Here is a 20,312-nt window from a genome sequence, read left to right as displayed (position 1 = left end):
CACAAATTCTCAGATGAGGTTAACTGCTGAACCACAAACACGTGTTTTCTTTCAAATTAAACAACAGTTGTGCATTCCCAACTTCTAGTCATTGGTGAGTCAGATCAGAATAAACAGTTTATATCAAACAGCATTTCCAAACAACAAAGGGTCAGTAGTCCCAGGACACCAACTTCATTTTTCATGCTGAGTAATCTCCTGGCGTATAATACATATATATGAATAAAAGATCTTCAGCCGTAAGGCCGTAAGGCTGCTTGTCTTTTTGACAGAGATCAGGATTCTGAGGACATAAATCACAAAAACGATTGTGACTCGAATACAGGACACTTTTAGTTTAGTTACTTACAGCAGATTAGACTATTTATAATAAACATCAGTCCTGGCACCTCATCTTTTACATGAACTTGTCCTCCCTCTTATTCACCTCCCTCCCTTTCTCAGAAGACAGTCTGAGTCACTCACATCCCATTACTTCTGAGAAGAGATTTGACAAACTTTGGTGTAAAATTAGAAAGTCTTTATTTATCAGCTTTAATAATATTGTACATTTCACACAAAGCAGCGAGGGTGAAACTGTGGTCACAAGGTGACCGGACTTCTGCAGAGTGTCGTGGTAAAAAAAGAAAAAACTGAACCCCAACAGCACCTCGACGGATGGAAACTCAACGGTGCACAAAGATCACAGCACACTACGGATGCATGATCTACAGCACGGATACGGCTCTACTTACTTCAACCGGTCTGATATACTGACGCGTCTTCAGCATTGAGGATGTCAATGTGCACCACAAAAAGAAATGTCTTGGAGAATTTACTGACTCAAACGTTTACTTCAGTGTTCTGATCATGAGAGAAGGCGGACGTGTTTTGGTCACTGACCTCTGCTTTGTTCTAGCGTAGGTCAGTAAACCCACGACCACATGAGCCCACTCTCAACCTCAGAGTCTAATGAAACAACTCTAATCAAAACTATAGTGTTTTACTTAAGACTTCTCACTTTTGGCCTTTTAACCAATCCTCTCCCCAAATTCTACCTCACCAGATGAAATAGCTCCATAATACTGATAATTAAAACCCACAGATAAAAATCAGTGATATGAGGTAATATATCCTTTAATTCTTGATTCTTTGATCATTTATCACACATTCCACCAGCTGAAAAACCAACGACACAAAACTTAATATGTGGTCAGGCTGGTCATGTCTTTTGTGCTTGACAGTTACAGGCCATCAGAAGTGGACACAAAGTAAAGAGGTACAAATGCTATTTTAACAAGTATTTATTGCTATGTTTTTTAAATAAATAAATATTTATCAGCAAATCAGGAATTTGGCTTGTTAGGAAGCACTATAGACGCTTCAAACTAAATTGTCAATTAGAAATCTGTATAAATTCATTATTCGAACACCAAATGAAATTATTTTACTTTTAAACTCAAATGTCTTAAACCACCCAAACCGTTCACACGAGGGTGTGAATGGTCCTCTGTGTCAAGATGGGTTTATGAGAGTTAAAATGGGACCTGAACAAAGAATTACAGACAGATATAAAACAATGTCGAACTCTCTAATGGCGCTTTTGTGCGTAAACCCTTTTGGATTTTGAATGTGGATCAAACCGCCGAGTCTATTCTTCGCTCTCATCTTCTCTGATGTTCACGTTGACTCGGTGCCAGGCGTTACTCAGCACGCCCCTGAGATTCCAGATGGGAGCCACAGTGTCCGGCTGCATGTTGTAACTATTATCAACCGCCTTGCATACGATCTTCAGCTCCTTGGCCCCCGGAGGGAGAGGAGCCGTTATCTCCCACAGCTTCCAGGCCCAGGCTCGACCCGGTGGGGGCGCGGCCTCCGGCGCCTCACCCTTCTCGCTGCTCCTCATCTGGGCCACCTGCCATGTCTCCCCCCCATCCAGAGAAACATCGACACGCACCACCTCTCTGCCCCCCCCACTCCAGGCGTAGCCCTTCACCGTCAGCTCTCCCGAACTGCGGTCGACCACGGCCCCGTCGGCCGGAGTGGTGATGGCCGACTGGACGGGGAGCTCCTGGATGGCCGGAGCGGACTTGAAGTTCACCGTGTCCCAGTCCGTCCCGGGGGAGAAGCCCTTGTAGTCGTTCTGCTGCCAGTGGCTGCTGCTTTCGTCCGCACTCACTACGATCCTCCCCAGCCACTTGACGTTGCGCGCGCCCACTACGCCCGGCACCACAACGCGGACGGGGTAGCCGTGGTCGGCGGGGAGATCCGCGCCGTTCATTTCGTAAGCCAGCAACACATCGCCTTCCTCACTGACTGCCTTGTTCAGAGGGATGGAAGCGCCGTAGGTGGTCCCGGTCACGTCTTTGTCCAGTCCCTCAAACTGAACATGGCAGGCCCGTCGGGCCACATCGGGCCCGTATCCGGCGGCCAGCAGCACGTCCCGAAGCCTCGCCCCGCTCCACGTGGCGTTACTGATCGCCGCGATGCCCCAGTTCAGTCCTTTCACCTGCTTGACCTTATTCATCTCAGAGCGACGGTTACCGGCACACTGCAGCGTGGCGGTGACGGTGTGTTTGGGGAATCGGGTCTTCAGCTCTTCTAAAGACAGCGTCAGCGGTCCCCCAGGAAGTCCCTCCACCTGCAGCTGGTAAGAAGCCGGGTCCACCTGAGGAACTGGGAGGTGGTTTCTTTTGAAGAAGAAAGCAGAGGGGGTGGTGAAGCTGTCGGAGAGGATTTCGGGGGGCGGCTCGGCATTGAAAGGCTTGAGGTTGTTGATGCGCAGCACGGGGTGGCGTTCGGGGTCAGAAGAGTAGGGGTCTGATGTCTGAATGGGCTTCTGCTTCTTCAGGTCTTCTGCGTTCAGTTCACCGACCTTGTATTAACAGGAAAAACACCACAAAAATTAGCAACAGGTGCCAGTATTTAGCCTACAGTGGTTCTTCTGCATACAGTATCCAGTAGACCTTTACATATGTGTGGGGGGGCAAGACAGACAAAGAAAATAAAGTTCATTTTAGGATAAATTCAAATAACAAAGGTCACTTTAAAACCTAAAGCTTGACATAAATCTCTGTTCATGGTTTTCTGGTATTTTTCTCTTCTACAGTTCTGTTTTCCAGCCACAAATGTAACTCAAATGAACAGAGCTTTGCAACGTAAAAGCTGGTAAGTGATCTTGGTACATGTAGGTCAGTGATGGTCGACCCTTTGACTTAAGGTAAGCATATATATATATATATATATATATATATATATATTTAGCAGCAAGTATCTACACAAAAGTGGCTAAGCCGTGTGGTGCTCTTCATGGAACCTTTTCCACCCAATAAAAGACTGCTGGATACCCACTTTTTTCCTATGTATTCCTAAATACAGTCCTCCTATTATGTTTTACTGACATTTAGTAACCTGCCCACCTTATACGCTGAGAGCATTTCCAGCACGTGTTCCTGGTTGTGTACAGCATACAGCGCCCAGAAAGGTTCAAGGGCTCCACCTGCTGCCAGCAAGATTTTATCCCCGCCAGGGTGTATGGCAACAAACGCCGTGATGTCATAGACGCCACCTTTGTAGGTGACCCACACGCCATCCTCCAGAGAGCGGTGTCTGGTGACCTCTTCTTGGCTGAAGATGGGAAAAGCTGCCTCCTGCTCGGCCTGCACCAGGAGAGGGGAGAGAGGAGGCATTAGATTTGTGAGATTTCAAAGAGAAAAATACTTGAATCCAGTCTACATGCTTGAAAAGAGAATTATAAGAAAAGGGTCATTTGCATTCTCGTGTGATTGCGTTTTTAACTGTAGGGCCTCTGCTTTTACGATGGTGATGAGTGTGTTCTCATGACGACACCCCTAGCTGTATATCTTTTCTGACCTTGCGGTTATCTGAAATGCTCCAGGATATAACACACTGACTGGAAGGCCAGTAAATTAGAAGCCATAAAGGATTAAAGTAAGAGTGAAACCACGCAAGCTACACACTGAAAAACTTGACACTTATCAAATTAAGGGATAAGAGTGGGGGGGGGGGGATTACCACCAGAACCCATAAAAGATAAAAAAAATGGTTAAAAAAAGAGAAAGAGAAAACAATAGCATTATAATAATAACATTTAAGCAGTTAAAGCCATCAAGCAAATTGAAACAGCTATTCCCTGTGACATCATAGGGCAATAATAGAGCTACAAATTGATCTCAAGGAGGACGATGACTGTCTGAGACACAAAATGAATCACGTGGGGCAAGAAATCAACGGCAAACTTGACAACATGACGTTGGAAATGCAGAGTTTATCAGAGCGAGTTGGAGGGGTGGAGATGGGGTGGAACAGGCAGAAGGCTGGGCGGTATCGACGACCGGAGGCCCCTGCTCCCTCTGACTTGGAGTCCCGGTCCAAAAGAAAGAGCTGGAAACCTCGAAGGGGAGCGCAACGTGGAAACACGACTCTGCGAGCTCTCTGAAAGAGTTTGGGTACTTAAATTCTTTTTAGCTCTTGTAGAAATACTCTAAGAAGAGGAAGAGCTGTTCTGACTACCACCTTTAAAACACTCAATGGAAAAATTGGAACAATTCTGGTGAAAATGAAGTCTATACAAGGGAAAAGATGAATTGTTGTCAGTTGACCTGAAAAGACTGGAGCCAAAATTATGAAGAGCCACTGCCACCTTTAATTTACAGTATTATCTTTTTTTTTTTTTCCTCCTCTGTCATTTACAATGTTTCGTCACATTTTGTGTTCAGTGAAACTGAAAATAAATCACCTTGTGGTGGTGGAGGCCGTAAGCCAGCGCGGCAGCGGTACCAGCCAGCAGTCCGGCCGCAGTGTGTCTCCAGCTGGGACCATGGGCCCGCTGGTACGATCCCTGGTCCTCGCCGCTGCTGCTCCACAAACGCACAGCGCACGACGCCACTGCAGGAGCCACTGGAAGCCTATGAAGTGAAAAGAAATGGCAATATAACTTGTATGCAGATCAAGCGGAGCTCACTAGGTTTCTAGTACAGCTGTGTGTTAAAGGTTTAACAATAAAATTCCTATCTGTTCACCAGAGGTGCAGACCAAGTACACCTCAGGGAACATATCGGTTTGTCACAGGGCTGCACCTTTGCGTGCTGAGTCGAGTCAGGCCGCAGCAGCGTCTGAGAAGCAGCATTGCACCGGAGATCTGTTAAAAAAAAGAATAAAACAAAGTTAATTTCACGGTGAAAAGCTACAAAAGAATCTAGCAAAGAAATAGTACAACATACTAGTTAAAAGGCAACCCACTGCAGCAGAAAGTGACTCTGTAAAAACACCTGCACGCCCTGATAGTGACCATCCCTATACAGCCAGGTTTTGATGAGTGAGTCAGCCTGAATTAATGCGTCTACAGGAACAGTCCGCCCACTTGCAAGGGAAAAGAAATATAATTTCCTGAGAATTTTCCAAGGGCATTAAGCTGTGTTTTGTGCATAATTTAAAAATAAAAAGTGGACCCTTTGTTAGTGAACCGACCAAAATACTGACACTGATACATGCATTCAGACATTTGGAATTACATACATGTTGTTCTTCACTGATGTTTCAGTTAACCGGTAGTACAAAGTACGTAGTGCATCAACCCCTTCTGCTAGTTGTTGCAGGCTAACTGACCGCATGTGAAATGTAACTTAATTAAACAGGGTTTTCGTCTATTTTTATTCATTCCCAATTGGAAAAAATGTATTTTATAACTTTGTTGTTGACTTCGGCATCATGTTAAATAACTTCATAACCATTGAGTATTTCACGAGAAACATTCTTTGTGAACAACTCAGATCATTGCACACAACCGTTTCAGCCATGATCAACTTTATAGGCTTCTGATGATGGGCATTAGTTATGTGTTTAGAATGAACACGTGTTAGAAAATCCAAGGCTAGACCGGAGAAATGTCATTAAATCAGCTTGCAAAGACCTGTACCATCCTGATTAAATACTGGCTCGGTTACTGCTGTGAAAGGACACACATCAGGTTAGAAGTGGTAAAAACAAACTTGCTGTTGTGTGCAGGTTTTTTTTTTTTGTTTAATGGCAAAGTGCAGTCTAACAAACATTGTTTTTATTTTATCATAGAGGACCCAAGCCACCCCCGTTGTTACAGCGTACACAAATTAACTTTTAAGCAACTCCTACAGAACTGGCCAACCAGCAATCACTCCAACACACAGAAGCAGCCAACAGGCTCAGGGGGAGTGAACAGAAACGAGGAGGACAGAGCTCCACCGTTCTCTAACCAGAGACACATGAACCCCGAGTAACTCATTAAAGACAACAAAAAGCTTCAGTTTGTCAAGCACTCAATGGGGAAAAGAAGAGGCCCATGGTTACTATGTTCCAACATGGTGCCGTCTTAGCAGTAATGAAGAAATCTAATTAGTGGATCTTGTCTTATTCTGTTATCAGTATGTACCTAGACCCTTTGACAACACAGTAACGTGACCAAATATCTCCCAAACTTTAGAGGAGATGATGTATCACTGGCAGGCCGGGAGAAAAAAAGTATACATTTCCCTTCATCCTCATTGGAGAAATGCAAAGTAGGTAAATATAAATGAATTGCCAAAAATGAAAGCATGACTTCTCCCCCGACACAATGACAGACAGCATACAGTCAATTACTCCTTTCTTATCACATAAAGATAACTCAGTTATATTTCTTTCCACTGAGGCAGAGTGCCAGATGAATTATAAATGTTCCGCTACATTTTATTAAGAGAAAACTGTGATGCTGCTCAAAAGACGGAAGAAATAATACACACTTTAAACAGTTACATTTGAGCCATTTACACACGTGAAGTGGGTTTCCAAAAGTTAACATTAAACTTTATTTAACCGCAATTATGCTGTAGTTTCCCTAACTATGAATGAACAGTTTTTACATCATTATATTCAGGTATTAAACCATTACAGCCTCAGAGTTTAGTGACCACTTGACCTTTGTCAAGGGAAGTGTTAATGTCACTCATCTTCTCTCACAGCTGTAACAATGCCGTCCACATAAAATGACTGAAAATAATACTTATCATAGTTTTCTGTTGGCTAACTTCACTGCGAGGGCGTTCAACATCGAAGAGTCAACCCACATCGATCATTAAAAACGGCGAAAAAACAACTAGTAAAACAATTAGTAGCAACTAATAACTTTAAAGAGATAGTGTAACGTTAGCTAGCAACATCTCACCATCCTCGCGGCTAATGGCTAATGACGCTCGAGCTAGCAAAGCCGGATCACTGACAGCCCGCCTCGCATGAGTGCATGAACAGAGGGAAAGTTATCTGTGTGTCAATACATCTGTTCGTTCAGAAAACGCTACTAGGATTGTGACTACTCACTTGTGGCGTGTCCGTCGCTTGCTCCCGCACTCGGACGCTCACCACGATCCGACACGCGCAGCCCCGCTCCGGGGCGTGACGTGGACGGCGCGAGGCGTTCAGGACACCTTGTGTTAACTCATTCACCTATTTTGTAATAAGCGGGATAATAACGCTGAGTTGGTCCTTATTCACTCCCTTAATCAACCCCACTGCAGCGCGATTCGAGATGAAATAAAGATATTTAAAAAAAAATGTAATCCTTGTTTTGTTTTTGTCCTACACGAAAAATGTATGGTACGGCCGACGGCGGGGGGGGGAGGGGGGGGGGGGGGGGGGGGGCGTCCACGCTTGTGGTCCGCCGGCCGCGAGTTTGACCAATAAACCAAATTGTTGCAGACAAGAGCAGATAAGGCTTTCCCAGCAGATAGGACCTCGGAGGCACTGCTACCTGGAAGCCTTATCAGCAGCCGTCAATGAGAGAAGGCTCCATCTGTGTGTGTGTGTGTGTGTGTTCTCCTTACAGTGTGGACTTGTACTGGTTCAGGAGGAAATTAACATATTTAATTATATATATGTTTAGAGCTGCATTTTGTGTGAGAAACGTTTTAGTCCCTTGCACAATTTCTACCATGAATCAATGATGTCTTGCTGATTGGTGTCATAATCGCTGTGTAATGCAGATAGCTGCTTCTGTTGATATCATGTTTTGGTGCGTCTGTATTTCTTCAGAGTAAAACTGCACGCATTAACTGCACCTTAACCTTAAATTACACATATCTCCAGGTTGTCTGTTGTCCTTGTTTAACCTCTCCTTGTGTGAGGCTTAACATGTTTGGGTAATTCAGTGAAAACATAACCTATGGCACATATTTAGTAAAGATGGAGTTTCTATGGCAACAGCAATTCCCTTGACTGCACTGTCTGTGTTTTGATGAAAATATTTCCAACATACCTGGTGGATTCTTTACATGTCATTGCTTTGGGTGTTTAGATTCTCCAGTGTATTTATCGTTCTCTAGAAGCTTCATTTCAGTAAAATTTGTGAAATCGACGTGAGCTTCGTTATATTCTCATTGAAAAAGGAGACACATAAAACACTTCCTTAAGCTCACAGTTAAGGGCCAAATCTTTAGCTGTCTCTGAATATAAAAATGTGGCACAGTCAGGCTTTATACACCGTAAACAAATATTTGGTTAAGACAAGAAATGTGGAAGTTGGTTGCAACATTCCACCTTATTATGGCTGTAAATATTGGTGATAAGGTAAGTTTAGTTCAGGGTATGACCGACAGAACTTTTTTCCAGGAGGAAAAGATTGAAGATGGCCATTGCCTTAGCAACCATGAGAATGAAAAGATGGTTACCAAGTCTCTCTCACCAAAACCGAGCCAGGCCGAGTGTGAGCACCAGAGGTCCGTTTCAGGTGGAGGTTCAACAAACTCTGAGTCAAACCCTAAACTCTGAGTTGATTTACCCTGAGATGGGAAACTCTGGGTTTGGGGTTTCAGAACAGCTGTTGGTTCAATCAGGAGTAGGTTGACTCAGAGTTGAACTGAAGGCAGCATGAATGGAGCCATGATACAACGATTCACCATGGCAACGACCACAAACAATCGAATCTCACAGAAACCAAAATCAGCGCTCGAGTAAAAAAGTAACTCTTTCACGGTAAGAAAGGACAGAAGGAAAAATATAATAGTCTGGAGAAGTTCCAAAAGGTGCTATTACAGTATTAATTTTTAAGAAAGCCAATCAGACTGCAGTCTTTGCCTCGACTGCCTTGTGTATGAAATTTCAAGAGCATACCAGTATTCAAAGAAACTCATTTTTTTTCAAAGAGAGTTGAAATACACTGATGAATAAATAATTTAAGATTTTTGCTCCAACTACGCCGGTGCTCTGGCCCCATTGATACCTAAAGTCGCTTTCTCAAATCTGCAGATTATCATCAGCATTGTTGAGATGTGATGCTTCAACAGTATATTGGACATAACTTTTTGTGTATACAAGTTTAATATTTTGAAAAAGCTTTACTACGGAATTTAAATACAATATTTTGAAGAATTGGCAACAAAAAAAACAATGCTCTACCACGAGTGTGTCTACATTACAACATGGAAACAAACGCCTGTTCACAACCTTGCTCCGGGATTTAGCTGTAGTCAGTGCGATTCGTGTCAACTCTACTGCGTTTCATGACATAAACTGTTAACCACTGTTGGACCGAGAGGGACCGACTGGATCGCCCGCAGCCAGTACGCCGTGTGTGATCACTCCGCTAGATGGCTAGCATTCACTGCGGTGTCATCTTGGCTGCTTCAGCTTTTATAAGTGAGATGAGTTCCAGGTTAATGAGAAACACGAAGCGAAGACCTGCAATCTGAAGAGACAAATACATATATTTAGGGCCACGTCTCATTCAGTACCCACATTCAAACACATTTAACGGCCTCCACACACCTCCACCACTGAGTTGTTGTTAAGTTTCCACTTGTTTCCCGACAGGACCGGTCTGCCATCTATGTAGATGGGCCTTCTGCCCTCATTGGCGATGAAGAAGTCTCCGTTATTCTTCAGTTTAATAATTCCTGCAGACGTCAAGGTGGTTGGATGAAAGACGGCACTTTGTTTAAATACACATCAAGATGATTGACCGATAATTGGTAGTTTTGAAATTATTAGCAGAATCACAGGGGATGAAATGCTGCCAGTTTTAAGTTTCAACATTAAAATAAATATACTGATTTGAAATGTTGGGATAAAACTATTAAAACGCCTTGACCTTTGAGTCACAAAGTCCTTGCTAGGAAATTCTGCGTGGTTGTGAGACATGAATAAATTATACTATGGCTTCTATAACCGCAAAGCCATTATAACACGAGACCCAGCTCAATAAATGTACTCTCCACCTGGACCAGAATGATGTGAAGAATTAAACAATGTCCCTGATGCCACTACACCTACAGCAGGAACTTTTAGTGGGAGTTACAGAAGGAGTCACATCTACGTCATAATTCCACCGGAGCTGGCAGAAAGCAATATAAAGTAAAATAAATTTACATCCTGACAGCATACAAGTTAAATCACCTTGTTTTCTTGATATTTTCCAGGCAGGTCCTTCTAGCGACAGATCTACATCTATTGGTTTGTCCTTGGTCGCCCTCCCCAAAGTAATCTGTGTGAACACAAATAAATAGATCGTCAGCTTCATTAGCAAAACGCCTTTACTTGCTTTTCTTGAACAACAGATTCGGAAAGATTGCTCACCTCTCGCGACCGCATGAGGTAGCGCACCATTCTTCCTCGTAATGCTGCCAGTGTCTGGTTATCAAAATCAGGCATGCTCATCCCTGGTGACACACACATAGACAATATTGAGTCACACTTAACTAGGTCCTTCAAAATAAATATACCTATAAAAGACGTGACTGTGAATGAAAGATTCCATACCCGTAATACTATCCACAAGGACCTGCCAACGAGGCAACTCCTGTTCCAACTGTCTGATCTCTTTTTTTTGATGGCGATCAGAAATCATCAACTCTGAATGTAAGGGCAACGGTAAATCAGATATTAAGAGATTATCAAAGATTGAATTGGTACTGTTCAAGATTAAATGTATTCAACTTGATTTTTCATAATCTAATTCCTTACCGTGTTCTAACACTTCATCTCTACTCTCCCTGTAAAAACAGAAGGTCCAAAAATCCATGTTAAAAATTTGCAAACATACAACATCCAAGTGAGAATACGATGAACAACAAAAACATGAAATTAATACTGCCTTACTTTAACTTTACATCATCCACCATCTGCTCAGCATCAGAGAAGTTGAGGACTTGGTCTCCTTTTGGGAGAGGCTGGACTGCAACAAACAATTAAAGACAACAAGAATTCAAAATTTCATTCCAAATTCAATGTACATCGGAGTACGAAAAGCATTCATTTGATCAAATAAAACGAAAATAATATACTCCAGGCTTTGGAGAAATGTGTTGTCCCTTCAACATACCGCTCTGATCATCCAATAGGTAGTACTGCTTTAGCAGCTGCCAGTGTACCAGCAGGCTCTTGGGGGTACGAGATGGGTGAAAGACACCGGGGTGTTTGCTCAAAAGCTCTTGGAACACATCCAGTTTGGGCTGACTGGTCTGTTCAATGACATGTGACAAAAAATGTGAATGCAGTAATAAAATGTGTACATTTAAACAATATGTATATATTTTACTACAATAGTCAAATGTTCCTAAATCACTTACTGATCCAATGTTTGCCAGCAGACCCTCCTCAGCCTGACTAAAGAGAGCTTTGCTTTGAATTGCTGCAATGGCTTCCGGGTGAAGCTGGCGCATGGCCTGCCATGCCAGCCTAAAATGAAAGACAACAGACACAATTCAATGTTTTACCTACTATAGAAACTTGGGAGTGGGGAGGTACAGCTGCTGCCGGGTTATTCTCTACTTACTTTGAGATGACAGGATCGTAGAGGAGAGCGTACCACCGTTCTTTAATTTCCCGCAATGTGAAACGACAACTGAACTTGACCCCCAAATGAACAGAGGTTAGATCTGTAGTCTAGAGACAAATGTAGACACATTAGATCATACACTAACAAATTACTCAATCATTACAAAACAGTATCAATCTGTTCAGGCAATGATTTTAACTTTTATATTACTCACCTGCAAAACTGCATTTATAAGTAGAAGGTCATCCGTGGGTTTCCATCTTCCCAAGTCTTTTGTAATATGTAACGGCTGCTTGCTTTTCTTTACTCTTTTAGTGATAGGTGCAGGGTTAACTACCATTGTCAGAGGCAGTGTGAGAGCCATTCCTGATTTTGTCACCTAACAAAAGGCACACAAAAAATATAAAAAACTCTTTATTCTTCTTTGCATTAAGATCCTTCGAGAATGCGTGTGCTCCAAGAGCGTATGTACCTTTTTTTTCTCACTAGATGAAGGTTCACTCCCCGAACAGCGAACCGGCTCTATGACAGGAGGGCCTTTGACTCTAGTGGATGACTTCACCAGACTGCTCTCCACCAGCTCATCGTCAAACTTCTTCCGCTTTATTGATCTAAGGACATAATTGTATAGAACATTGTACAATGATCCTTCAATAAATGTTTGAAGATATGCCAGAGAAAAACAATATAATAATACACCTATAGCAGAATTAAGAACAAATCAATGCTTTTAAATTGAACCAAATACATATGTATTTAAAAATATTGAATATTCCAATAAACAACAATGTAATCCTAACCTGGATGAACTTCTGCGTTTCGGAACACTAATGCCAAACGCTTGTGTTGCTGTCCTTTTCACATCTTTTACTCCAAGTGACTCTTCGTCCTCCGACCGACTCTGAGCACCAGCACCAGCCATCGTTGCACCAGCCGCTGGGTCCCCAGCTTGCATCTGTTCAGTCACAACTTGCATCAGGACACTTCTCAGGACAGAGGTGCAGGATCCAATGACATGGTAAGACTAGAGATCATTTTAATGGATCATCGTTATAAAACCTCCACTTGGCCCACCAGATTAGCGGTGTCTACGGAGAGTTAGCTAGTTTAGCCCTGGTTGCATAGTTACTTTTAACAATCCAACGACAGATAACTATCTCTTTGGGAAAGATACCTTGCCTGTAAATCCTGTGTTAATTGTGAGGCGATTGGAATAAATGACTGATTTATATATAGTTTCGCACGCTGTTTTTATTAGACTCTAAAGGGCTCTGGGAAAATACATTAAGCATCGCCGTTATATCAGTCATCACTCTGTGGTAACACTTCTATCAGTTATTTGTTGACAGTAAACATTGCATGATAACATGCTAATCGACAACATCTTTACGATAGCTAAATGGGAAAGCTAACGTTAAAGTTACACCCGGAAAGACGGATTTATCGTCAAAGTGAAACCAACGTAGCGTAATGTTAGTTTACCACTCAGTGTGGGACCCATATTCAAGAAGCTGCGTTTGTGCGTGTAGGTGTTAGGGAATGTAACTGGCTAATCAACTTAGCGACGCCTTTGTTTACATTTAATTTGAGCCATGGTGCTTTTCCTTCTGCCTACAATATGTAATATCTAATGGGAAAAGTGAACCCCTGACGAGCAAGATTTTTCCCCCAGACAATATAGCAGCATAGTTTGTTGTTAATCCAACATAATGTATAAAAACAAAGGTCGTTTATCATGGCTAGTTAGCATTTCCCTAGCTAGTACTAGCTTAGCTCGCCAATACACGATAGCTCGCGTTAATCAATTGGGCACGTTTCTACAATAAACGTAAGCTACGCTGTCTTGTGACTCACCTTTCCTTGCTATCCTTCCTTTGGCGTAGTACCTAATCCGTTAACCTAAGTATGTATAGTCGGTTTATGCCCTTATAATCACCTCGGTTAGCTACATGGCTAAGTGGCTACATGAATTTGACGTACGCCTGTTAGCATTAACTGCTCTGCTCGTCTGTTTTCTTCCTACGAGGTTTATCGCGGTTGGTTATCGCGGCTTTATGGCTCTTCGTCGCCACCATCGGGACTGGAGCGGAAACATACCTTATGTGTTCTATTAAATATCTATATTTAATAAAACACATTTATCAGTCATTTATTATTTAATAGAACACATGTTATATTAAATATATATATATATATATATATATATATATATATATATATATATATATATATATATATATATATATATATATATAGATTTAATATAACACATTCATGAGTAAATATATGCATGTGCATCAGTATGCTGAATATTGTGTCAGACTTTTGATTTTTTTCCCCCATCTAAATCGGTGTGTTGTTGTTGTTGCTATTGTTCTTTTTACTTGTTGCGCCATAGTGCAGTTTGACCACTTTTATTTGGCTAATAGGGTAAAGCATCCGGGATGCATGGAAAATGAAAATCCACTTTTAGTTTCGAGCTCAACTGTCTTGTTGCACACACACACACATCCATTCACAATGCATTTTTAAAATATTTTGGTTGTGAATTTTTAGTTTTAGGTTGATCATAGTTTGGCTCTACAAAAAGTAGAGGAGAGCTTTGAATAGACACTGCACACTCCACAGGGTCGTGTCACTTCCGAACTTTGATACCAGTGTTGACTTTCTTAGAAATGACTGCCTACGTGCCTGGTTTCACTGGCATCAAATTAAAAACACTCTTTTGATCGGTTGGACCTGATCTGTTGCACTTGACGGTGTGGATTATATTGGTTAAAAATACAACTGGGCATCACATTGAGAACCAGGTGAAGCTATTGATATAAACTGTATTCTCATTGGTTTGGCCAAATACAATCACCAAATAGGCAAATCTCAAACTTGAAACCATTTAATGACACCTACAAAACAGTTTAACATGTTAAAACATAACAAATACAGAGTTCAGATACTGAAGCTTATTGCATTTACAAAGTGGTGGTACATCACTTATAATAAGTAGGAAAAGACAAAATACTAAAATTGCATTGTGCTGCACTGTTGAATTTGACAATTTACATTTTTAAAACAACACAGATAGCAGGGTGCAAAATAGTTAAAGTTTGAGATTTTAAACAGTGGCACCATGCATTCCTACACAGGAACATTAAACAGCTGCCGTTTGACAAAAAATGAGCCTGTCACTGAAAGTTCACCATAAGCCACGTATCAAATCCACTGATGTTTGGAACATTTGAAACTCAAGTTTCAAGTGCCAGACTGAGACTCAACTCCAAACTCAAATCCTTTATGGCACAATGTCCATATTAAACACAACTAAATATTTGCCTGTCCAGAACACAGAGGAAATGATAAATACATTCATGAGTGTACAAGATTTCAGACCATAATTGGAGTCTGGAAGAGGTTATTTGAATATAAACAGTCAGCTTAAAATACAAACTCGTTGCAAATTCTACAACATGCAGCATGGTCTGACACTTTCAAGCATTGAGTCTGAAGATTGGCAATGGAAACGTACTGACAGTGATCATTGGCTTGCCCTTGGCCTCTGAGTAAAAAGTTCTTCAATGGTGACCCTCAGTATAAAACAAAACAACACAGTATTACGTTTGGAGTTACATTGCTTCGGGTGTAAAGCCCCAGTGGTGGAAATGTCCCCGTTCATCCCTCAAGAATTTGTCCTTCTCCACGCGCTAGGTGACAGGTACGGAGGGCTTTGGCCTTTGTCGCGTCGGAGGTCAAAGGTCTGACTGCGTGCAACAGGCTCTTGTTTCCTGAGATAACTCTTCTCTGCTCGCACTCTACTGCGAAGAGACTCACGTTCTCGCTCGTGTAATAGATTAGCAGAGGAGAGTGGGTCATCGTTCAATAAACTGGAGGCTAATGACATTTTCAGGAACCAGAAGCGTGCGTGTCATGGGCTTCACGGAAATCCCATCTGGGTTCGGCTTCACGTCGAACTCTATGAGAATCTAGGATGAACAGAAAAAAAACAGCAGATTCAATCAATTGTGGTTGAATTCTGAGTAAAATAAGTGTGCAGGTTAGTGATTCCCAACTGAAATCCCTGGATTAAGTGATCAAATGAACACAATAAGAACTGGATCAGTACAATGGCTTAAATGCCCTATAATACATTATTGTAAGAAGAAATGTAGCGAGTGGATTTTACAGATTAAATGCGGTTTCTGAGAAACAATTGGGAACATTCTAAAGCACTACGACCAACTAACCAGTGTGCATGCACCATGCAACATGATGTGTTAGTGTTCTGACACAAATGTGTTTTACATTTTTGAATGAATGACTAGAGGTTAACACGGTTTTCCTTTTCAACAGACGATCAAACGTGTAATTACTGTTGAATAAATACACTTTACCTTAACATTAACAGTTTCTAAGAGTATTCTTAGTCCTATCCCTAAATGCTTATCAATGTCAGATGCTTTTAAGTCAACTCACCCTGGTAAGAGCAAGGTAGAGTTCCAGCTCAGCGATACGTCGGCCTATGCAGCTGCGTTTTCCCACACCAAATGGAACAGAAGCATAAGGGTGGTGAGTCTGGTCCTTGTTCAACCATCGATGTGGATGGAATTCATCTGGCTTTGGAAACACCGCTGGATCCCGCGACGTCGCAAAGTGGCACAGGGTAATCAGAGTCTGGGTAGAGCGATTTTAGAGTCAGATTGGCCAAACATTTACGTTCAGCCCATTTCAAAGCTCTTTATACAGGACCCTCAACACACTCACATTTTTTGGGACGACGTAGCCTCCAACCTGGATTTCTCTCTCTGTAATGACTCTTGCATTGGCAGGAATAACGGGGTACAACCTGGAAAACAAAAGTTCAATATTGTCAGCAATAAATAAAATGTACAGATTGTAAACTATAGGTATTTAGGATAACAATCCTAATCTTCTGACTTACCTGAGCACTTCTTTGACTGTGGCCTTCAGGAGAGGCATTTGGGCCACATCTTTTGCCTCCGGTATGCGTCGCCCCTCCAGCACGCTCAACACCTCGTCCCGGAGCGACACCTGCACCTCGGGGTGGCGGGACAGCTCATACAACGACCACGACATGGTGCTGGAGATCTGAAAAAGACACGAGAGGTTGATAAATCCGGTAGAACCAACGTTAGAATCCAGCGAGGAAAGGGAAGGGATCTTTCTTACTGTGTCGACTCCTGCAATGAGCAGCTCTGTGACGTTGCTGTAGACAGTTTTCATCGGCAAACCGCTCCGCGACAGGAAGTAGGTGAGGTAGCGGCCCTCCACCTCCTCCCCACGGGCAACCTTCTCTGCTTCAGACGTCAGACGCTGGTCAATGTGACCTTTTGCTATAAGCACAGAGATCAGAGTCCATTATGACACCGAGGTATGTAAAGCACAGGCTGAGACACAACAGTACGAGCTGGCTTTTCTCAAGTTATCTTTAGGAAGCTGATATATAGTTATCCATCCTAATAACACAAACCCGGCATAAATCGCAGATCGATTGTAAACGAGATCGTTTTTGTTAATTTTAGGGGAAAAACTAGACAACCAGGTTTATTGTAGGCACAATTTAATTTATATATTAATTCATTTAAAATTGTTTTTAATTGTTGATAATTTGTTATATATATTAATTTATTGTATATTCTGTTAATTTTCATTCTTATATAATGGTGGTATAATATTAGTATATATTTAGATAACATTTCCCACACTGACACTGAATTAGAATAATTTGGAGTAATGACCTACCAAAGTCAAACATGTAGTCCCAGCACTGACAGAAGATGTTCCAGGGTTTTGGAAACAGCCGGTGCAACCATTTGGGCATCGCCATGGTGAGAAGCGTCATTACAAACATGGTGTTGATCGACTGGATAAAACGCTCGGTCTCTTCTGGGACAACTTCGTCCAGGCAACCAATTCTGGATTCAAACAATACCGAGGAAATACCTGTCAGAGGACCAAGAAAAGGTAGATGAGGAGGTGAGACATACACAACACCGGGATTGACCGAAAGGATCTATGATCTCAGGCTGCACAAGGAGCTAAAAGCACATCTCACACAAGTCTTGGAATGTAGGACGTATTTGCACTGTTGTATTTGACTTTTTTTAAATGGTGTGAACATTTTTTTCATCACTGGAAAAGTGAGCTGAAGGTTACTTGTTGTCGAAGGATATGTCAAAACTACAGGCTTTGACAGGTATCTATAGTTAAGTGTCCGTCTTATCACAAAATACTGCTTCCGTCGGGGGTCTGTCCCTGATTGCCAGTGTTTACACGCCGTGATAGACGCTGCGATGTGATGCGTGATGCTGGTAAGCCTCAGAACTCATGAAACCTTACCCTCAAGGCCAAAGCGGTAGAACTCGCTGGCGATGTCGGAGACGAGGCCCTGAGAGCGTCTGCAAAGGCGAAGTTTGGCAATCAGGTCACTGACCACGGCGTTCAGGGTTTTATCGTAAGCTTCGACTGCTTTTGGCCGCAGCATGTGCTTCCCCAGGAGGCTCCTCACCGACTGCCACTCCTCCCCCTCCCTAGGAACAAAAATGAACAAAAGACTCATGTTAAATCAGAATTAAAAAGGTTTTGTTCACCTCATTTTATACAAATCCTGAAAAGAATAAGTTGTAAAATAAATAATTTAAAGTCTTGTAAATTATTTTTTTCTTGTCTTCACATTAGAGGAAGAAAATGCCCTTGATCTCTGTGGCCAAATATTAATGAAATGAAATGAGAAAAGCTGTCCTATCTTTTCTCACCTACTTCACTTACGTAAGGTAAGTTAAGTCATACACGTTTTACTGTGAAATTACAAACCATTCAAGACTACATCTAGCTGGACAATAGTTTTGTATTTAGGGGTTCCCACCGCTAACCAAGAGGAAGTGACACTCACGCTGTCAGGAGTCCGTAGTTGTGTCCTCTGAGCTTCCTGTAGTCCTTCCAGGAGGACAGGTCAGAGCGCATGGGGTGCTGGCCCTCCTGCCTCAGCACCTGCTCAATGAGCGCTGGATCCGCCACATGAACTGTCAGGATGGGGCCGAAGCTGGCCTTCCACATGGGCCCATACCGCTGCACTCCCTCCACCTATAGGACACGAGGGAGAGGGGGGGGGGGCTTGTTAAAACTCTGCTGGCAAAGAGGCTTTGGATGCATTGTCCTCTAGTTTGCAGTGCACTCAAGAAAGAAAGACTCATGCAAGCTTTCCCAACCCGATAATGATTAGATCATTTTCACTGAGCCTTCATGCACTGTTTAATGAGCCAGATGCTCTTCTTCACTTAAGAACCTAAAGCCGAGCACCTTGCACAAGGAATTAGGCTTGTTGAATGGTGCATAACAGTAGACACAGTGCAATAGTATGCAACATCATTTAGAATATATAAGACGATATATACAATACAATATATTATGGTAAACAAACAAATAACAGTACTTTAAAAAAAGGTATATTATTAAAGTGGTAAGTGCAATGCTCGCTTTGTGAGTCTTTGTATGTGCTAAAGACATCTCAAATAATTTTACCAGACTACAATCTCTCTTTCTCAAAAGGGATATCCAGATTAAAGCCATCCACCACCCAACCATGTGTTTTTCTTCACTTAGAGCTCGAGCCGGCTTATGCATATGCAGAGTAAGAGGAGGAACATTTCTTTGTGCTCACGTCAAATGTTAATTTTATCCCAACGACATGCATTCATTCTGTCCCCTTTTTAAAATGACCATCTAGCCTTTTGTGTTGCAGCCCATGCATGCATCTTAAAAACCAAATGTTGTAACTATAAATAGTACGTATCCCTAACCCGTATTTACCTGTAACTCGTGCAGCCGCGACAGCCCGCGCTTGGCGAACAGGTCCCAGGCGAACCTCCCGACCGACGGACCCGGCATGTCGTCCAGGGTCCTCAGTGCCTGCGGCTTGGCGGATGCGCCCTCAGCCCACTTCTCCATCCACTTGAGCAGCGGGAAGCCGCTCCGGCCGGATACTTTGAGAGCTTGTTGCAGCATCCTTCTCACAGGGATCATGAAGCGGTAGCCGGACGTCGGGGCTCATTTTGCTTCGCCCGCGTGCACGCAGTATTTATACTGCGCGACCTGCCTGCAGAACCCGCGGAGATAAAGGTTTTTTTTATTTTTTATAATCTGGGCCAATAGTAGGGTGTGAATGTGGTGCAGGTCCCGCCCCCGGTTGGATGAGATGGCGAAAGCATGAGTTGAGAGAAAGGTGTGTCCAATCAGAGGGCTGAGTTTAGACCATCCCAGAGACAACACACGTGGAGGTTCTGGATAAATAATACAGGACTTCTCTGTAAAATCCGCCGTTCAGGCTTATCTGCGCGGCACTTTGCTCTCTAATAAAGCAGCTGATTGACGTATCTCAACAAGTCTGCTAATGTGGATGTTTGGGCTGGTTGAGTAAAGCCCTCACCTCAAGACAACTCATTTCAGAGAGTTAAATTGACTCTGTGAGATTCAATTTTAACTCTAAACTGGTGTTTATATTGTCCCAATCTTGTCAGTGTTA

At 42.6% G+C, this 20,312-nt stretch overlaps 3 protein-coding genes across 6 annotated transcripts; all 3 read right to left on the bottom strand.

Annotated features, from left to right (window-relative positions):
- Positions 1–505: 505 nt before the first annotated feature.
- Positions 506–7,594, bottom strand: suox (sulfite oxidase). Of its 3 annotated transcripts, none has more exons than XM_037491186.2 (5): positions 7,330–7,594; positions 5,079–5,140; positions 4,739–4,907; positions 3,399–3,638; positions 506–2,854 (listed from the first exon to the last, which is right to left on the bottom strand). In XM_037491186.2, the coding sequence occupies exons 2-5, from the start codon at positions 5,126–5,128 to the stop codon at positions 1,631–1,633; spliced, it is 1,683 nt and encodes a 560-aa protein (XP_037347083.2). In that variant the 5' UTR covers positions 5,129–5,140; positions 7,330–7,594; the 3' UTR covers positions 506–1,630. The 3 variants fall into 3 exon arrangements, with proteins under 3 accessions (XP_037347083.2, XP_037347082.2, XP_037347084.2); XM_037491185.2 differs by lacking the exon at positions 7,330–7,594 and adding an exon at positions 7,178–7,309; XM_037491187.2 differs by lacking the exon at positions 7,330–7,594 and adding an exon at positions 5,223–6,956.
- Positions 7,595–9,294: 1,700 nt separating this feature from the next.
- mcrs1 (microspherule protein 1) lies at positions 9,295–13,822 on the bottom strand. 2 transcript variants are annotated; one of them, XM_037448288.2, is made up of 14 exons: positions 13,634–13,822; positions 12,580–12,734; positions 12,252–12,390; positions 11,994–12,158; positions 11,777–11,886; positions 11,571–11,679; positions 11,324–11,462; positions 11,101–11,176; positions 10,966–10,994; positions 10,762–10,854; positions 10,579–10,661; positions 10,399–10,486; positions 9,772–9,899; positions 9,296–9,691 (listed from the first exon to the last, which is right to left on the bottom strand). In XM_037448288.2, exons 2-14 carry the CDS (start codon positions 12,732–12,734, stop codon positions 9,605–9,607), a joined length of 1,401 nt encoding a protein of 466 aa, XP_037304185.1. In that variant the 5' UTR covers positions 13,634–13,822; the 3' UTR covers positions 9,296–9,604. The 2 variants fall into 2 exon arrangements, with proteins under 2 accessions (XP_037304184.1, XP_037304185.1); XM_037448287.2 differs by lacking the exon at positions 13,634–13,822 and having other exon boundaries at positions 9,295–9,691; positions 12,580–12,770.
- Positions 13,823–14,663: 841 nt separating this feature from the next.
- LOC119194159 (25-hydroxyvitamin D-1 alpha hydroxylase, mitochondrial) lies at positions 14,664–19,841 on the bottom strand. Its single transcript, XM_037448289.2, is given in 10 exon segments — positions 14,664–15,756; positions 16,247–16,444; positions 16,535–16,616; positions 16,713–16,879; positions 16,961–17,124; positions 17,534–17,734; positions 18,131–18,321; positions 18,684–18,874; positions 19,601–19,810; positions 19,812–19,841. Coding segments are annotated over 10 exon segments (1,548 nt in total). The 3' UTR covers positions 14,664–15,642.
- Positions 19,842–20,312: the final 471 nt, after the last annotated feature.

The sequence above is a fragment of the Pungitius pungitius genome, chromosome 8 (genome assembly GCF_949316345.1).
Source record: "Pungitius pungitius chromosome 8, fPunPun2.1, whole genome shotgun sequence".
NCBI lineage: Eukaryota > Metazoa > Chordata > Actinopteri > Perciformes > Gasterosteidae > Pungitius > Pungitius pungitius.
Note: the sequence above shows the minus strand (reverse complement) of the source record. Positions and strands in the feature narration are given on the sequence as shown.